Source organism: Schistocerca nitens, chromosome 5 (genome assembly GCF_023898315.1).
Source record: "Schistocerca nitens isolate TAMUIC-IGC-003100 chromosome 5, iqSchNite1.1, whole genome shotgun sequence".
Lineage (NCBI taxonomy): Eukaryota > Metazoa > Arthropoda > Insecta > Orthoptera > Acrididae > Schistocerca > Schistocerca nitens.
This window is the reverse complement of record NC_064618.1, coordinates 388,198,092-388,218,215: the sequence shown is the minus strand read 5'-3', so window position 1 is coordinate 388,218,215 and position 20,124 is coordinate 388,198,092. Positions and strand designations below refer to the sequence as shown.

At 44.8% G+C, this 20,124-nt stretch overlaps 1 protein-coding gene across 1 annotated transcript in view; it reads right to left on the bottom strand.

Moving 5' to 3' along the window:
- The window catches only part of LOC126260488 (nucleosome assembly protein 1-like 4), a 157,314-nt gene extending 137,552 nt beyond the window's left edge, over positions 1–19,762 (bottom strand). The window contains exon 1 of the mRNA XM_049957816.1: positions 19,171–19,762. Coding sequence (XP_049813773.1) covers positions 19,171–19,762 — 592 coding nt within the window. The remainder of the gene's footprint in view (positions 1–19,170) is intronic.
- Positions 19,763–20,124: the final 362 nt, after the last annotated feature.

The window sequence follows — 20,124 nt, the reverse complement described above, 5'->3', positions numbered from 1 at the left end:
CGAATCAGTACTTAGCCTTGCAGCTAGCACGGGGGCACATAGACTGAACGTGGTTACCAACAAAGCATCGGTCAGACGAGGGCAGAGAAGTGTCTTACTTAGACTATCTGGGGCCTTCGGTACCACCTCAGGCGATGCACTGTGTGTGGTGCTCGGAATATGCCCCATAGATATCACGATCAAATACAGAGCTGCAAGGTACTGGTTAAAGGTGGGGAGACTAGATAAACGATACGTCACCTTAAAAGTTGGCGTTTGGATACATGGCAAGGTGAGTGGGATGTAAGTGATAAGGGACGTAGACTGCACGACTTCCTCCCTGACATAAGGGAGCGGTTGAGAATGAGACATATGGATCCCAGCCGCGGTATGGTACATTTCTTAACCGGACACGGACCTTATCCCACGCACTTAAACCGCGTGAGTCTGAGGCAGACACCTACATGCACATGCGGGGAAGAAGGTTCCCCAGAACACACTGTCATTTTTTTCTGCGGGCAATAAGCGAAGAATAGGCATACACTACACTTAGAATACACAGATATAGACATAGATATATACACAGCAATAAGAGATGAAGAACAATGGGAACAATTAAACGCATTGACAAAGAGTATTTCAAAAACAACACATGAAGACTACATGCGGACACGACATTACAGACATGCCTATGTGCAGCGTAACAACAACCTCCAGAGGGTGGACAGCGATACTCACGGTGACAGCGAAAATAGTGACAATGAGGAGGAACAGGAGGAGGAAGCTGAGATGTGACAGTAAATAAGCATAAGGTGCTGGCGATCTAGCCAAGAAATCGCCAAATGCTGTACATGGATGGGCACCTAAAGTAGTTAATACATAGAATTAGTAATAAATAGGATAAGCAATATTATTTCTCCACTAATAACCATTTGTGTGTGTGTGTGTGTGTGTTTGTGTGTGTGTGACTGGCGGTCAACGGCTCGAAGACACTATTCCGAGGTATTCTCCGTCAGTCACATTCGGTGATGGTACTAACAAATCTCTCCTCTATCCTATCACTTTTTTATGTTCTTCTTAAAAAAAACATTTTATTTATATTTCAACCTTAAATTGTTGTTATTTTGAAAAGTGTCTTTCTTTGTAAATGTTGTAGATAAAACAAAAAAAAGAAAACTGTAAAAAGATGAAAAACGAAAATTGTAAGATGTACGACCTGTTTTAAACATCAGGTAACAGGTCTATAATTTGGCAATAAATAAATAAAATAAAATAAATAAATAATTTCTTTACCACCTCCTGACAACTATAAAAAGCATTACACGCCACACTACATTTATAAATCGATGTTTTATGGAATTTTATCCGACCACTGCAATTACGTAGTAATTTACACTGATGAGTATAAGAATGGACAATTCCATCAGCTGCACTAAATGACAACGTTGTGGTCTATAATTCACAAGATGCGAGTACCTTTAACAATCACTTTCTAAATGTAGAAGTAAAAATAGGATTAAATGGATCAGTTGAAGAAGCAAGAGAATATACTAAGAATAATATCCCACAGAACTTTCAGCAACTAGAAGTAGCACCAAAATCCTTCACTGAAACTAACGGAATTAGAAAAAATCTAAAAAGCAAAAGTTCATGCGATGTAGACGGAATTTCAAACAGAATTCTGAAAAATTTTTCCAGTTTAAAAAGTAAAGTCCTTAGCGATCTATTCAGTGCCTCACTGATACAAGGAATTCTACCAGTCAGGTGTAAACACGCAGTTGTTGAACCTCTTGATAAGGAAGGCGATAAGACAGGCTTAAACCATTTTCGTCTAGTTTCGTTATTGACATCTTTTTCCGAAATATTCGAAAAATGGTGTACTTAAGAGCAGTCTCACACATAAGTGCAAACAGTTTGCATAGCATATCACGGTTTTGATTCCAGAAGGGTTGGTCGACTGAGAATGATGTTTATGTATTGACACATCAAATAATGCTAGCCTTCAATAATAATATATCGCCAGTTGATATTTTTGTGATCGTTGCAAGGCACTTTATTGTGAAGATCATGTTACTCTCTTAGAAAAGTCAAGTTTTTGGAATTCATGGCTTTACGCTTAGCTGGTTTGAATCATACGTAAACTACAGAACGTAAAAGGTAGCGCTGAACAATTCAAACAATGTAAGAATGTTAGAAAATTTTAGATTCTGGACAGATATTGCAAATGGAGTTCCATAGGTTCAATTTAGGGTCCACTACTATTCCATATATGCATGAACAACTTCTCATTTAACATTCAACAAACAGAATCTGCACTTTTGCAAACACGAAAGTTCTGGATGTAAATAGCGATGAAAATTTGAACTGGAAGTAGCTTATTACTGAGCTTCTCAGACGAATAAGTTCAGGTACTTTTGCTCTTTATATAGTTCCCAATATTGAAAAAAAGTATCAACCTTCTGACATATTCAGCACTTTTCCACTCACTAATGTCTTACGGAATAACTTTCTGTGGGAACTTATCTCTTAGAAAGAAAGTATTCATTGGAAAAAAGTGAGCAATATGAATAATATGTGTTGTTCACCCACCGGTGAAATGTAGGTAACTCTTCAAGAAGCTAAACATCATAACTGCGCTGTCGCAATACATACATTCGCTAATGAATTTCGTCATGATTAATCCATCACAATTTGAGAAGAACAGTGATGTCCATACCTACAACATTATAGTTTTAATGCACATTATTAAAACCGTCCGTGGTTCAGAAACGAGTTCAATATGAGGCAAAAAATAAAAAAAAGTACTTACTTTTGAGTATAGTCGCATGAGTAGGAGTAATTTAATAATGTTTTCATTAACTTTAACATCAGTCATGTACACATGTCCTATAAACTGACTCGTTTCGCATAATTTCGATAAAATAATCGTTAGAATTATCCACCGAATATGTAGCTGACTACGGCACTGTGTTATTTCCAAAATATACTCTCATGATTCGCTTTCCTAACACGTTCATAGTGTCTAACGTTGGCTATATTCGATCTTGAGGGCGCTCGAGTAGGAGCAGTGCAATCGTGATGCCAGACCCCTCATCCGTCTACCGACCAGATGTCACCAAAAACGTTAAAGAAACCCCAAGATGACTATTGAGTCCGCCCCCGCAGTTAGTGGTCAGCATAGAGAGCTGCCATGTGGACGGCCTGGGTTCGATTCTTGATACTGGCACGGATTTATGCTTGCTGGGAGAACTGTTACGGGATACACTTAGCCTCGTGATGCCAATTGAGGACCTGTTTTATTCAGAAATAGCGGCTCTAAGGTCTGGAATGTCGGAAAAACGGCCGGGAGAACGGTCTGCTGACTACATGCCTCTCCATACCTCATCTTTATGGCGTCGCATGGCAGAGAATGGCATGGATTCCGGAAACAGTGTTCTTTCGAAACTCAGCTCGCTCTGTTTCTCCATGAGATCCATAGCGCTGTGAACGATGGCAATCAGGCTGCTGACGTGTTTCTTGACTTCATGAAGGTATTTGATACCGTTCCGCACTGCCGTTTAGTGAAAAAGAAATAAGAGCTTAGCGACTATCGGACCATATTTCAGATTGGATTCAAGACTTCCTTGCAGAAAGAACTCAACCTGTCATTCTTAATTTCCGGAGTACCTCAAGGAAGTCTGACAGTATCGTTTCTGTTAACAATCTTAATGGAAAGTGTCAGAAGCTGTTCTAGATTGTTCGCAGATGATGCCATTATCTACAACAACGTAGTCAGCCAGAAGATAGTATCAGTTTTTAGAATGACCTACATAGGATTGATGAGTGGTGCAGCCTCTGACACCTGGCCCTGAAAATAAATAAATGTAGCATATTGCGCAGACATGGGAAAAAATGCACCAATTTACAACTTCACTATCGATGACAAATTACTGAAAACGGTATCTTGCGTAAAATATCTAGGGGTGCCTATTCGGAGCAACCTTAAATGGAATGATCCCATACAGCAAACAGTGAGAAAAGCAGTTGCCAGATTGAGATTCATAGGAATAGTCATAAGGAAATGTAACTCATCCACAGAGTAAGTAGATAACAGGGCTCTTGTTTGACCGATTCTTTAGTACTTTGCATCAACATGGGACTCTTACCAGGTATAATTGATGGAAGAGATGCAGACGATCCAATGAAGAGCAGCGTATTTCGTCACGGGATCGTTTAGTTGGCGCGAGAGCGTTACAGAGTTGCTCACCAAACTCCAGTGGCGAACGCTGGTAATCTCGCTGTTGGGAGCCCTGTATATGCTCGTGATACCAGTACCAGTACCAGTACCAGTAAGGATATAAGTCTTTCCCAGTAAAGCTACGCCGGCCGCTGGTGGCCGAGCGGTTCTGGCGCTACAGTCTGGAACCGCGCGACCGCTACGGTCGCAGGTTCGAATCCTGCCTCGGGCATGGATGTGTGTGTTGTCCTTAGGTTAGTTAGGTTTAAGTAGTTCTAAGTTCTAGGGGACTTATGACCTCAGCAATTGAGTCCCATAGTGCTCAGAGCCATTTGAACCATTTTGAGTAAAGCTACGTTATATGTGAGGCCTATTACTATGTGCCAGGAAATGGCCGACAATGTATTAGATACGCTTAACGAGGAGCAAGCTTTCATGTGAAATGTGCAGGGCGATTCAGCTAAACTGCTCACCTCAGATATATCCTAAACCGTTTGAGACATCATAATTTCGTTTTCATTCAAATTAGGTGTGAAAAATATTCTCACAGAATTACATACAGACTATTTTAGTAACTCTAATAATTACAAAGATATCTACATCAATATCACATTTTCAGATGTACTATAGTATTTTCGCTGCTAGTATCCACTGGGGGCCGAACCGCACAATAACCTTGGGTTCGGTGCGGGGTGGCGGTGAGGTGGGTGGACTGCTGTGGCCTGTTGTGAGGTTGTGAACCACTGAGGGCTACGGCGGGACGAAGCCTCGGCGTCGTTTCTAGGTCCCCGGTTCAATACGTACACATCGTGTAGTTAAAATCCCTGTGTTCTGGACAGAACTTTAAACTGAGCTCGATACAATTTTTGGTTAGTTATTTTATAGGCCATTTTTTAGTTTGAAAACCGTATTCATAATTTTTTTCCTTTTGTTTCGTAGCAAAGAAATCCGTCGCTAGGAACCGGTGAAAGTCTTGTGACTAAAAGACGCTGACTGTTAGACACTGATAACAGGAGTGAACGGCATAACAAGCTGACGACATTTTGTTTACTAGTATCTTTTTATGTTAACATCAATTAATTTGAGAATGAATAGACTTTCATAGAAATTGTGTGTTTGTTAAGCTGTCTACAGAGGTACCATCCACACTTAATTTAAAAGTGTACTAATCTCCTATTCAACCTGAAATTCATGATATTTGATTTATGTTCAATGTCATTTTATTACATACTGACCAATTGTAAACTTACTTTAGAGTTTAATTTGGTTTCTCTGGAAGAGGTTCTCTTGTTTCTAAACATTATAATTTCTTAGAAACTGCTAATCGGATTGGTTCAAATGGTTCAAATGGCTCTGAGCACTGTGGGACTCAACTGCTGTGGTCATAAGTCCCCTAGAACTTAGAACTACTTAAACCTAACTAACCTAAGGACATCACACACATCCATGCCCGGGCAGGATTCGAACCTGCAACTGCAACCGTAGTGGTCGTGCGGTTCCACACTGCAGCGCCTTTAACCGCTCGGCCACTCTGGCCGGCTGCTAATCGGATTGTGAAGAGTGAATCTCTTTGAAACCGCCTCTTTCAGAACTACGATAGTAGGAGCTGAAATACCACAATTCCGTTTGAAAAAGCTAAGTTTATACAGATATTTCTGTAAGTAATATTGCTCTGAAACGAAACTATACGTTATTTAGACAGGACATTTTCACAATCTGTTTGTCTGAAAAGAAAATTACAATATCTTAAACTATAGATTCGATATGATTAAATTTTTCTTGAGACATCTACGATAAAGATCGAAGCTGGGGAAATAAATTAAAATTTGTGCCACAGCCGGGAAATAAGCTGAAGACATGAATTGAAGGTTGTGTTAGGGAGTGCATTGGAATACGGAAGTCCGTGCTACTCTGTTACCGGTACTGCTATGTTGCTAGCACACCTGCCTAGTGAGCGAGGAAAGCCATTTGCAAGTCTTGGTCGTGGTGTAAAGTTTAATTCATTTCTTCAGCTTCCATCATTGTCGTAAATATCTTAAACGATTCAAGAAATACCTAATACTAACATCTTAGCTGGATCAGTATGTATTTTTTTACACTCATCTTTTGTAGGTTTTGCGCTCTTGAAGGGTGACGACTTCAATTTTTAAGCAAACAGGTAAATGTAACTGATTACAGTGCAGTAAAACACTGCAGTAGGCATCTAAACTACCTCGCTGCGGTGTACAGAACCATACTCATCGAACATTACACCACTTTTGAATAATCTACGAACTAGTTCCGTATCGACGGAAATGTAACCCTTCTTCGAGAAAATACCAGAAATAAATGGGGTTTCTTAGGATATTCTGTCATATAAAGTTTCAGTAATTTCCGGAGTATTCCAGGGAAATGTTGTGCAGCCGTTACTGTTTACAGGATGATCTAGTGGATAGTGCTGTAGGCTCTGTGCGGCTTTTCGCGTATCGTGCTGTTGTCTTAAGTAGTTCGTAACACCGGAGTGCTGTACCGAAATGCAGGAGGACTTGCACACGATTGATGTTTCGTGCAGATATCGGCAGGTGACAATCAACGTAAATACACTTCTGGCCATTAAAATTGCTACACCAAGAAAAAATGCAGATGATAAACGGGTATTCATTGGACAAATATATCATACTCGAACTGACATGTGATCACATTTTCACACAATTTGGGTGCATAGATACTGAGAAATCAGTACCCAGGACAGCCACCTCTGGCCATAATAACGGCCTTGATACGCCTCGGCATTGAGTCAAACAGAGCTTGGATGGCGTGTACGGGTACAGCTGCCCATGCAGCTTCAACACGATACCACAGTTCATCAAGAGTAGTGAGTGGCGTATTGTGAAGAGCCAGTTGCTCGGCCACTATTGACCAGACGTTTTCAATTGATGAGAGATCTGGAGAAAGTGCTGGCCAGGGCGGCAGTCGAACATTTTCTGTATCCAGAAAGGCCCGTACAGCACCTACAACATGAGGTCGTGCATTATCCTGCTGAAATGTAGGGTTTCGCCGGGATCGAATGAAGGGTAGGGCCACGGGTCGTAACACATCTGAAATGTAACGTCCACTGTTCAAAGTGCCGTCAATGCGAACAAGAGGTGACAGAGACGTATAATCAAAGGCACCCCGTGCCACCATGCCGGATGATACGCTAGAATGGCGATGACGAACACACGCTTCCAATGTGCGTCGTTCACCGCGATGTCGCCAAACACGGATGCGACCATCACGATGCTGTAAAAAGATCCTGAATTCATCCAAAAGAATGACGTTTTGCCATTCGTGCACTCAGGTTCGTCGTTGAGTACACCATTGCAGGCGCTCCTGTCCTTGATGCAGCGTCAAGGGTAACCGCAGCCAGTCTCCGAGCTGATAGTCCATGCTGCTGCAAACGTCGTCGAACTGTTCGTGCAGATGGTTGTTGTCTTGCAAACGTCCCCACCTGTTGACTCAGGGATCGAGACGTGGCTGCACGATCCGTTACAGCCATGCGGATAAGATGCCTGTCATCTCGACTGCTAGTGATACGAGGCCATTGGGATCCAGCACAGCGTTCCGTATTACCCTCCTGAACCCACCGATTCCATATTCTGCTAACAGTCATTGGATCTCGACCAACGCGAGCAGCAATGTCGCGATACGCTAAACCGCAATCGCAATAGGCTACAATCCGACCTTTATCAAAGTCGGAAACTTGATGGTACGCATTTCTCCTCCTCACACGAGGCATCAAAACATTTCACCAGGCAACGCCGGTCAACTGCTGTTTTGTATAAGAAATCGGCTGGAAACTTTCCTCATGTCAGCACGTTGTAGGTGTCGCCACTGGCGCCATCTTGTGTGAATGCTCTGAAAAGCTAATCATTTGCATATCAGAGCATCTTCTTCCTGTCTGCTAAATTTCGCGTCTGTAGCACGTCATCTTCGTGGTGTAGCAATTTTAATGGCCAGTAGTGTAGATATGAGCTCCAACAGAAGGCCAATGTGGTGGCTCATTAAACTGCACTCAAAGAGAGATTTCGCGAATGTGACGTAGGTGGCTTTCTTCTATCCTATTGGTCTACGTTCAAAAGTACTTTCAGAATATCTGACATGCTAAATATTACTCTGCACGTTTGGTAAGACTCCCCAACGTGCATTTTCTACGCTATGACGTCAGAGACTTGGCACGCTCAACGCTCAACGTTCGAATGCACGGTTCGTGTGCCGACGGCTTTATTGTCACACAAATTCAACAATTTTATCTGAAGGATATGCTCCGAAATATTCTAGCACGTCTACCAGCATTGTGGTATATCGTCATATCTGCCACGGGTCGCTTCTTAAAGAGATCTACAGCGTGTGCAAGCCTCCGAGCTCCAAGTTGTGTGAATAGGCGTGGATTACCTACATCATGCCCTCCACTCGTCGTATCACCGTCATTGAACCACATCCCGTAGTTTCTCACGACAGAATCACACGTTCTGCCGACTAACTTCGTTGTTTGCGATTTATACCTTTCTAGATGTTCTCCACTTTGTCGAAGTAGCTTACAGCAACCAATTTCTCCACTTGCGGCGTGTATCACCACTAGAGTGGTTCACCAAGAGTCTCCGCTCCGATTGTGTAATTTCCTTACCGCGTCACGTGCCTGAAAATTCATCAGGGGTCTTTCAGTCTCGTGGTGTGGAGTGGTCGTAATATGGTGCGTGATAGAGGTGAAACACCCAAAACAGCTCGTCGAATATCAAAGTAACATCGTAAGCGTACCCACCGTCAGTGAGTGTGTAATTATTTAGAGTTGCTATCCACTGTGAAACGTAGAACGTCCCCCATAATATATTCGTGTTGCTCGTGTTTTTTTGTTGTAACTATGACGTGCAAGGAACGTCAACAGCGTACGATGCTGAGAGATCGTTGTGAAGGAAATGGAAATGCAGCATACTCGTGAAAGAGAGCGTTATCAGGGCCATACAGAATGACATAATTGTTGGTCTCCATCCTTACAGAATGACCTCTATTGATCTCCATTTGGCCACACGGTCGAATCGTGCCATACCCAGAATTTTGGGCATTCGGATGTGGCAGTGCGCCTATGTTGGACTGCATGGGAACGTAGGGGTAGCTTTACTCGTAGCCAAGGTTCCAGTGGATCGTGTCTGACCACCACAATGGATGATCGCCGTATGGTGCAACACATCGGAGTCCGCCATCCGAGAAAAAGTAATTGTTCCCCTGCAAAGTATCTGAACCTAGGCAGGTAAAGTCCCATGCGTAGGCTATCGTTAGCACTACGTCAGAAACGGCTGCATTTAGAGTGGTGTCATGAACTGGAAGCATGGAATATTGATGAATGGCGTCGCATAGAGTTCAGCTGTGAATCGCGGTTCTGCATTAGCCTGGATGACTGGGGAGAGTCCACATTCTTTCAATATTTTCGAGAGGCACGACGGTGGTACTGCTGATGTCATGGAGTGTGGAGCCATTGTGTTTGATTGCAAGTCACAGCTGCTAGTGATTGAGGGAACTTTGTATGCACTATGGTACGTCACGGACATCCTGCCTGCTCATGTTTTACCTATGATGAGACATTATGGTGCTGCCATTTTTCAACAGGAATATGCTCGTCCACACAAGGTGCTGCCAAGTTGTTTGTAAATTTGGCTAAATTTTATAGTCTCTTACGTACCTTCCCATACTCTATCTACCCATGAAGTTTCATGTTCCCTTCAAATTAATGTGACCACCAACTATGTTCGGCGTCTATGTGCTAAGCGACTTACAGACGGCTGGTGGTAGCACCAGCAGCACAAGGTATACAAAGTGTGTCAGGGGGACGCGGTAAACAGTGCAGTCATTGAAGTAATGCCACATGTCTTACGTCCAAGAGGACATGATCATTGGTTTTTGAGCCAAGGCTGGGAGCATTTCCCAAACGGCTAAGTTTGTAAGCCGTTCGCGTGCCGCCGTAGTTAAAGGATCCCATGCATGGCAAATTGGCGGTATCCAAAACTAGCGCCAAGGCAACTGTGGTGCACCAACGCCCTTAGATGACAGGGTGGAAGACGGCTGCGGAGCTGTGTTCGGGCGAACAGAACTGCTACTGTTGAGCAATCGACCGCCCAGCTGAACCATGGGGTTACCAACAGTGTCTCCTCAACAACCGTTCAGCGGACGTTGCTGCGTATGGGCCTCTGCAGCAGATGCCTGGTTCGTGCACCCATTCTGACTGCTGTTCATCGGCGACGAAGCCTGGAATTTGCACGCCAATATCGCAACTGAATTCCACTGAGTGGTGACAGGTGGACTTTTGAGATGAATTACGTTAGATACTGCACCAAACCGAGACCAAACACCCTGCAACAGTAATCGGGAGCCTAGGCCAGAGGAAGGAGCGTTATGATTTGGGAAATATTTTCATGGCGTTCCTTGGAGGATGTCGTCATTCTGGAAGGTACAATCGATCATCACAAGTATGCATCTATTCTTTTCCCCAGTACGGTGGCATCTACCAGCAGGACAATGCAACATGTCACACAGCTCGCAGTGTATGTGAGTGTTTCCCAGTGCACCAGGATGAATCTGCCGTACTCCCCAGGCAACGAGACTTTCAGAGGTAAGCCCAAACGAGAATCTGTGAGACCACATGGATTGGGCTGTTGGCGCCTCAACCGAATAACCTAGCGCTGCAGACCACCACACCGGACTCGTCATGGCTCCACACTGCTGCCCGTACCTTCCAGAACCTCACTGACTCCCTGCGTGCACTTCTTCCAACAGCCCGCGCTGCAGTCGGTGACTATTCAGGCACTTGACAGGTGATATGGCTGGACAATGCAGTATTCCTTTAGCACATTAGATGTTGCTAATTACTACAGATACGTACGTTTTCAAAGAAGTGTTCCAAATGTCACATGTATTCGTTTCTGCAGTGAGTATTGAATTCTTTAGAACAGACATTGATCATCTGGTAAATCTCGGCTCGAATTTAATTTTTTTAGGCGGCCTCAGACCAAAAAAGTCCACGGGATTGAGATCAGCTAATCTTGGAGACGTGCTCGATCTGTCCTTTTTCGTCCATACTGGTGCTTCACATTTCGTCTTACATCCGCAGGCAACTGTGCCGGTCTTCCAGGCATTCGCCGTGGGTTATATTTAAGCTCAATTAGATGGGGACTTACTCAAACAAGTTGCATTTAAAATACATTTGTAGTAACTAGGACAATATCTCGTACTGAAATCGGTGGTGGACTGTAATTCCACATTGTTAATTATCACGCAAACGTTTAATGGAACGTTTTTGCTTTTATTAGCGTATACATTAATCCGTGTCAATTTTCAATATAAATTGTAATACACCTTACATAGACTATAATCTGCAAGTCAGGCTAAGCTGTCACTCAGTAGTCTAAAGATACTTACTTCAAACAATATCTTTCAACAAACGTAACTACGACGTTTCTCCGGCGGAATACCAACGCTATTCGCTCTGCAGCAATTCAGGAAGCGATTCACGCTAGACTGCCATATCCTAATCCAGTAGTAGTTCCGTGGTGCGCTACCACATTCACCTAAATGTGGTCAGAAAGAGATTTTATCTTCCTCATTAAATGTTACTGCTGGGTACCAACGCTCACAGCAATTTAAGTGGACCAACCAGGTCACACCCTAAACACAAAATCCTACTGCTACTCGTTCCACTCCCAGTAATTTAATTTCATCCCAGCGTTATCGTACTATCGGGATACGCTGCATTTTCAAACCTGTGCTGTCAGAAAGAGATGTCACCAGCCAAGAGCAATTCCGTTTCTACGACACGGCAATCAACATTTTGCGACGTTCCACAAGATAACAACTGCAGTAGAAGGGATGATATACCTTGAGGTTTTTTTCTATTACACACGCAGTTATAATACACTGCTCTTTCTCCGGTTGCTCACTGTTGCCACTTAGAGGAGCATTTACATTGTCCTTTTTTTTTCTTAAACTGGTTTCTTCTAATGAACATAGTAAGAAGAAAGGAGTGTGTAATAGGCTTAGGTCATTTGCACCAAACAGCATGCCTGTCATCTCATTCGTATAAATCCATACCGACAATCAATAAAATTTAATATTGCTCTGCTAGTTCTTTGGAAGAAGCTAGAAGTGCCTATTACCACACGCATTACCACATTTTTCAGCTTCGTTGTAGTTCCAGAAGGGAGCAATAAGGCCAACTAATTCGAAAAAGGTAACAAAAACCACTATCACAGTTTGAAAAAAGTAGACAGTTTAGATTGTCTGTAGGCTCTAATATTGCCAGAAGATGGAGAGTTGTATAGCGTGTGGCACATAGAACAATATTACATGCAAGTGTTTGCTTGTAGTCCATGCATAGGATGGGGAATACTGACAGAGAACCATGTGAAATAGTTCTAAGTTCCTCACCGAAAATTAGCTGGGGCAGTTAATCAAGGTACCGACTAGTGAAAATAATATCTTAGACCTGCTGGTTACAAACAGAACCGAACTTTTCGACTCTTCATGCAACTGGGAATCAGCGATCATATGGCCGTTACAGCATCGCTGAACACGGCTGTTAAGTGGGTGTGCAAAGAATTGTAGGAAGAGCTGTCTATTTAGCAACAGTGACAAGAGACAGATTACCTGGCAAGTCATCCCAAAAATCTCATATCCAATGTTGAGTATCAGTGGACAAAATTCAAGAGCATCGTACACTACGCTTTAAACAAGTATGACACGAGTAAAATTGTGAGGGATGGGAAAGACCACCCTGGTTCGTCAACCAAAGCAAAGTGCTCTTCACTGCAAATTTCAAAGTAGCCAAAGCCTCATAGACAAACAAAAATTAAACGGGGCCAAAATTAGCGTAAGGAGGGCTATGCGTGAAGCGTTCAACGAATTCTAAAGTACAACTCTAGCTACTAACTTGACAGAAAATCCTAAGAAGTTCCGTTCTTCTTTTAAATGAGTAAAAGGGCCGATGGCATCTCTACAGATTCTCTGTTTGCATAATGGCTTTGAAACAGAGAATGACACAGAAAAGCCCGAAATACTTAAACGTCTTTTCTCAAAACTGTTTCACAGAGGAAGCTCACACTTTAATTCCTCCTGTAAGTCGTTGCACGAACAACAAAATGATAAATATTGAAATAAGTGAGCAAGGAATAGAAAAACAACTGCAATTGCTTTACAGTGGAGAAGCCATTGGACCTGACAGGATACCCATTCGGTTCTACACAGAGTATGCGCCACTTGCGCTAGGTTTCTCGGTTGCTGATGCATGGCGAGCACAGCCCTATCGAGGTGGTACACAAGTTCCCGACTGGGCTTGAATCTGCGGAATTTGGTGGTTCGGGAAGTGCGGTTCACTTATGGTGCATCTCTACAAACCACGCGCACTCACTGCGAACCATGTGGCTCACATTATTCTGCTGGTAGATGCTATCGTGCCGAGGAAAACAACAACTTGCATGTAGGGGTTGACATGGTCCCAAAGGATAGATGCATGCTCGTGTTGATACATTGCGTCTCCCAGAATGACGAGATCACCTGACACTGACGCCACCTCCTCCGACCTGGACCTACGTCTACATGGATACTCGGAAAATCACATTTAAGTGCCGGCAGAGAGTTCATTGAACCACATTCACAATTCTTAAAATACACTACTGGCCATTAAAATTGCTACACCATGAAGATGACGTGCTACAGACGCGAAATTTAACCGACAGGAAGAGATGTTGTGATATGCAAATGTTTAGCATTTCAGAGCATTCACACAAGGTTGGCGCCGGTGGCTACACATACAACGTGCTGACATGAGGAAAGTTTCCAACCGATTTCTTGTACACAAACAGCAGTTCACCGGCACTGCCTGGTGAAACATTGTTGTGATGCCTCGTGTAAGGGGGAGAAATGCGTACCATCACGTTTCCGACTTTGATAAAGGTCGGAATGTAGCCTATCGCGATTGCGGTTTATCGTATCGTGACATTGCTGCTCGTGTTGGTCGAGATCCAATGAATGTTAGCAGAATATGGAATCGTTGGGTTCAGGAGGTTAAGACGGAACGCCATGCTGGATCCCAATGCCCTCGTATCACTAGCAGTCGAGATGACAGGCGTCTTATCCGCATGGCTGTAACGGATCGTGCAGCCACATCTCGATCCCTGAGTCAACAGATGGGGACGTTTGCAAGACAACAGTCATCTGCACGAACAGTTCGACGACGTTTGCAGCAGCATGGACTATCAGCTAGGAGACCATGGCTGCGGTTACCCTTGACGCTGCATCACAGACAGGAGCAACTGCGATGGTGTACGCAACGGCGAACCTGGCTGCACGAATGGAAAAACGTCATTTTTTCGGATGAATCCAAGTTCTGTTTACAGCATCATGGCGTATCAGCCGGCGTGATGGTATGGGGTGCCAGTGGTTACACGTCTCGGTCACCTCTTGTTCGCATTGACTGCACGTTGAACAGTGGACGTTACATTTCAGATGTGTTACGACCCGTGGTTCTACCCTTCAATCGATCCCTGCGAAACCCTACATTTCAGCATGATAATGCATGACCGCATATAGCAGGTCCTGTACGGGCCTTTCTGGATACAGAAAATGTTCGACTGCTGCCCTGGCCAGCACATTCTCCAGATATCTGAACAATTTAAAACGTCTAGTCAATGGTGGCCTAGCAACTGGATCGTCACAATACGCCAGTCACTACTCTTGATGAACTGTGGTATCGTGTTGAAGCTGCATGGGCAGCTGTACCTGTACACGCCATCCAAGCTCTGTTTGACTCAATGCCCTGGCGTATCAATGCCGTTGTTACGGCAAGAGGTGGTTGTTCTGGGTGAAAATGTAATCACATGTCATTTCTGGTGTAATATATTTGTCCAATGAATACCGGTTTATCGTATGCATTTCTTCTTGGTGTAGCAATTTTAATGGCCAGTAGTGTATTTTGAATAGGAACGATGTCCGGAAGCGTGCCATTTCTCTTCTACGACGGTTTCAGTTCAGATGTTTTAACTCATCTACTTCTACCTTGGAAATTGGAGTAGTCGTGATGCTGTACCGTTATTGGATAGCAAATCGAAAGGAAACAAAGCGATTTATCCATTTATGATTTGAGCACATTTGTTTGTATTAACACTTAAACATTATGTGTTTACATTATTTTTTAAATAAAAAATAGTAAAAAAAAACAGTATACTGTACGTACAGAACAGTACTGAAGCATTGCAATAGCGGCTCGATGTGGCAACCACCAACGTTGCTTCAGACATTGTGCCCACAAAGGATGTTCTGGGACACGCTCTCCATCCCAGTTAATAATTATTCAATTTCTAATGCAGTGGCCACAGCTCGTGCCAGCAGATCTCCTCTGTCTCTACGGAGTCTCGTAAATTAAACTTTACGTACAACCCCATAGAAGTGGTCCATTGGAGTTCAATCCGGCTACTGCATATCAGGACAAGCAACTCCAAGACATTTTATTCCCTCGGCGGACGCAGACGCGCTACACTTCGGAAATGAGACCACGTAGAACTGAAATTATATGTTTCCTAACAAGGGTTGCTATTCAAAATATTACATACTCCCTCCCCTCTACAAGTCATAGAAGTGAGTAATGCGAATTTCCGAACACCCTGTATACATCATAGATTGTTACCGTTGCCACTTTGATTTCCGTTAGGACCAATAACGAAAATTAGCCTCGGAAAGCAAATACTATTATGTGAATGCGCGTGTCTGCCGGAAAGAGGAGACACCTATGCAGAATCTGCATCTGCGAAACATCATATGTACAAGGCGTGTTTTTTAAGTAAGTACCGTTTTGAAATTAAAAACAGACATGCTAAGATATCTCAATAATTTTATTTTTACATGAAAGCCTGTATCTTAATCTACGCACTGACGCCATTACAGTCTAATTCCTCCTTGTTTACGTTGTGTGCTGAGTGTTTAAGATGTCTCCGATAATCGTGATTTCTGCCGACTGTAAAGTACGGGCTGTTATAAGGTTCCTTATTCTTAAAGGCCTAAAAGCGATCGATATTCATCATGAGATCTGTGCAGTTTACGCAGAAAACATTATGAGTGATGGACTGGTAAGAAAGTGGGTGACAGCATTTAAAGATGGCCGCACAAACGTGCATGATGAACAATGGAGTGGGCGTCCTTCGGTCGTTAATGAAAGTCTGGTGCAGGAAGAGGACAGTAAGGTGAGGGAAAACAGACGCTTTACGATTTCCTCCCTGCGGGATGGCTATCCTAATGTTTCTCGTAGTGTATTGTATGGCATCGTGGCCGAGCACTTAAACTACCGAAAATTGCGCGCGCTGGGTACCGAAAATGTTGACGGATGTGCACAAAACCAAACGTTTAGACAGTGCATTGAATTTCCTTGAGTGGTACCACAATGACGGTGATGATTTCTTAAGCCAAATTGTTACGGGCGATGAAACATGGGTGGTCTACGTCACACCAGAATCAAAGCAACAGTCCATGGAAGTTGAGCAAGGGCATCGTTTAGCTGCAAGACAATGCCCGTCCGCATGTGGCGAATCAGACCAAAGATCTCATCACATCTTTTCGATGGGAAACTCTAGATCATCCTTCGTGCAGCCCCGATCTTACGCCCAGTGACTACCACCTGTTCCTGCACTTGAAGAAACACCTGGGCGGTCAGCGTCTTCAAGACGATGACGATGACAAAACAGTGGTGACGCAGTGGTTAACAAGTCAAGCCGCAGACTTCTATGAGGAGGGTATTAAAAAACTGTTACAACGTATGACAAGTGCCTCAATATTGACGGAAATTATGTAGAAAATTTGGGTGCATAGATCCAGAGAAATCGGTACCCAGAACAACCACCTCTGTCCGTAATAACGGCCTTGATACGTCTGGGCATCGAGTCAAACAAAGCTTGGATGGTGCGTACAGGTAGAGCTGGTCATACAGCTTCATGTAAAAATAAAATTATTTAGATATCTAGCACGTCTTTTTTTAAATTTCAAAACGGTACTTACTTAAAAAACACGCCTCGTATATGATTATATACATATAATTATATGCATATAATGTTTCGCAGCTGCAGATACTGCATGGTATCTGTTCTTTCGGACAGACACCAAGCATTCGTACAATTGCTAAGCCTAGCTGGGAAATGGATCCCCCTCCTTCCAGTGCGAATGTACAAATACGTCCGACAGCCTGTGGGAATCTCTGAGAAGCAAACAAGAGTGTAGTGGACAGGGACGGCGAATAGGTGGCTCTCGGCGGAGGGTGAATCGGCCTGAGGCGTACCGACTTAGTTCGCGCAGTTGTGGCATCTCTGTGGCCTGGATGGTGCAATAGTTACTGCACCATGCCTAGTATACAGGGGATCCCAGGTTCCAATAACGCTCCGCTACACATTTTCGTCCGTCGCCGCTGATTTTGCTGAGTGTCCTGCTGCAGCTGACAGCAGTGATCTTCCTTTAAATTACATACACTACTGGCCATTAAAATTGCTACACCAAGAAGAAATGCAGATGATAAACGGGTATTGATTGGACTAATTTATTATACTAGAACTGACATGTGATTACATTTTCACGCAATTTGGGTGCATAGATCCTGAGAAATCGGTACCCAGAACAACCACTTCTGTCCGTAATAACGGCCTTGATACGCCTCGGCATTGAGTCAAACAGATCTTGGATGCCGTGTACGGGCAGAGATGGTCATACAGCTTCAACACGATACCACAGTTCATCAAGAGTAGTGACTGGCGTATTGTGACGAGCCAATTGCTCGGCCACCATTGACCAGACGTTTCAATTGGTGAAAGGTCTGGAGAATGTGTTGACCAGGGCAGCAGTCGTACGTATTCTGTATCCAGAAAGGCCCGTACAGGACCTGTAACATGCAGTCGTGAAATATCCTGCCGAAATGTAGGGTTTTGCAGGAATCGAATGAAGGGTAGAGCCACGGGTCGTAACACATCTGATATGTTACGTCCACTGTTCAAAGTGCCGTCAATGCGAAAAGAGGTGACCGAGACGTGTAACCAATGGCACCCCATACCATCACGCCGGGTGATACGCCAGTATGGCGATGAGGAATACACGCTTCCAATGTGCGTTCACCGCTATTTCGCCAAACACGGATGCGACTATCATGATGCTGGAAACAGAACCTGGATTCATCCGAAAACATGACGTTTTGCCATTCGTGCACCCATGTTCGTCGTTGATTACACCATCACAGGCGCTCCTGTCTGTGATGCAGCGTCAAGAGTAACCGCAGCCGTGGTCTCTGAGCTGATAGTCCATGCTGCTGCAAACGTCGTCTAAGTGTTCGTGCTGATGGTTGTCTTGCTGAAGTCACCATCCGTTGACTCAGGGATCGAGACGTGGCTGCACGATCCATTTCAGCCATGCGGATAAGATGCCTGTCATCTCGACTGCTCTTGATACGAGGCCGTTGGGATCCAGCACGGCGTTTCGGATTACCCTCCTGAACCCACCGATGCCATATTCTGCTAACAGTCATTGGATCTCGACCAACGCGAGCAGCAATGTCGCGATACGATAAACCGCAATCGCGATAGGCTACAATCCGACCTTTATCAAAGTCAGAAACGTGATGGTACGCATTTCTCCTCCTTACACGAGGCATCACAACGACGTTTCACCAGGCAACGCCGGTCAACTGCTGTTTGTGTACAAGAAATCGGTTGGAAACTTTCCTCATGTCAGCACGTTATAGGTGTCGCCACCCGGGTGTGACTGATCTGAAAAGCTAATCATTTGCATATCAGAGCATCTTTTTCCTGTCGGTTAAATTTCGCGTCTGTAGCACGTCATCTTCGTGGTGTAGCAGTTTTAATGGCCAGTAGTGTATAAAGCAAATACATCCTGCCTTTCCCACGAGCGTAGCAGACAAGCAGTCGCGCTGCCGGCAGCTGACTCACCGCTGACCGGCGGCTCTTCGGCGTCTTGGGCCGCGGCGCCGCCGCACTCCTCGTCGGTGGGCTCGGCCAGGCCGGCGGCGATGAGGCGGCGGCGCTCCCGCAGCGGCTGCAGCAGGGCGTGGTAGCGGCGCTGCAGCTGGAACACCTCCTTGTCGAAGGCGACGCGCAGGTAGGACAGCCCCAGCTGCAGGTAGCGCAGGTGGCGCACGCGGCGCTGCACCGCCCCCGGCGTCGCCTCCTCGCTCTCGGCCATGCGGCGCTCCGTGTCGCGCAGCAGCCGCAGCACGCGCCGCCGGAACGCCGCCGGGTCGGGCGCTGACTCGGCCAGCCGCGCCAGCGCCGCGTCCACCTCCGCGTCCTCCTCTCCCGGCGACGCGCACGGTCTGCCCCGCTGCGGCGCGTCTCCGGACACGACGCCCGCGGGCTCCGCAGACCCTTCCTCGTCGCCGAGATTCTCCGCAGCCTCCGGTGTCTCGACACGCTCCGCAGCGCCGGTGCTCTCTCGCCTGCTGTCCTCTGGCGGTACTTTCTCGTCGGTGTTCTTATCTCCCGCGCCCTTGAGAGCGTCGACTTCTTCCTTTACTCGATCCATCGTCAAATTTCTTCCTCGCGACTGAGTTCTCGGAACTAAAGAGTGCCCTACCCGATTTCGTTTGGCCGCGGATAGCTCTGTTGCGGAGAGTGTTTCCGTAGAAACGGTCAAGTTCCAGACGGTGCACAAACCGTTGACAAATGAACGACGACTCATTGACAATGAGCTCGCTCACAAACCTCTTCGGTATACATGAAATTTCGGTTACTATACATTTGGCGTTCATATCGCAAATGGTTCAAATGGCTCTGAGCACTATGGGACTTAACATCTGAGGTCATCAGTCCCCTAGAACTTAGAACTACTTAAACCTAACTAACCTAAGGACATCACACAACACCCAGTCATCACGTTCGTATCGC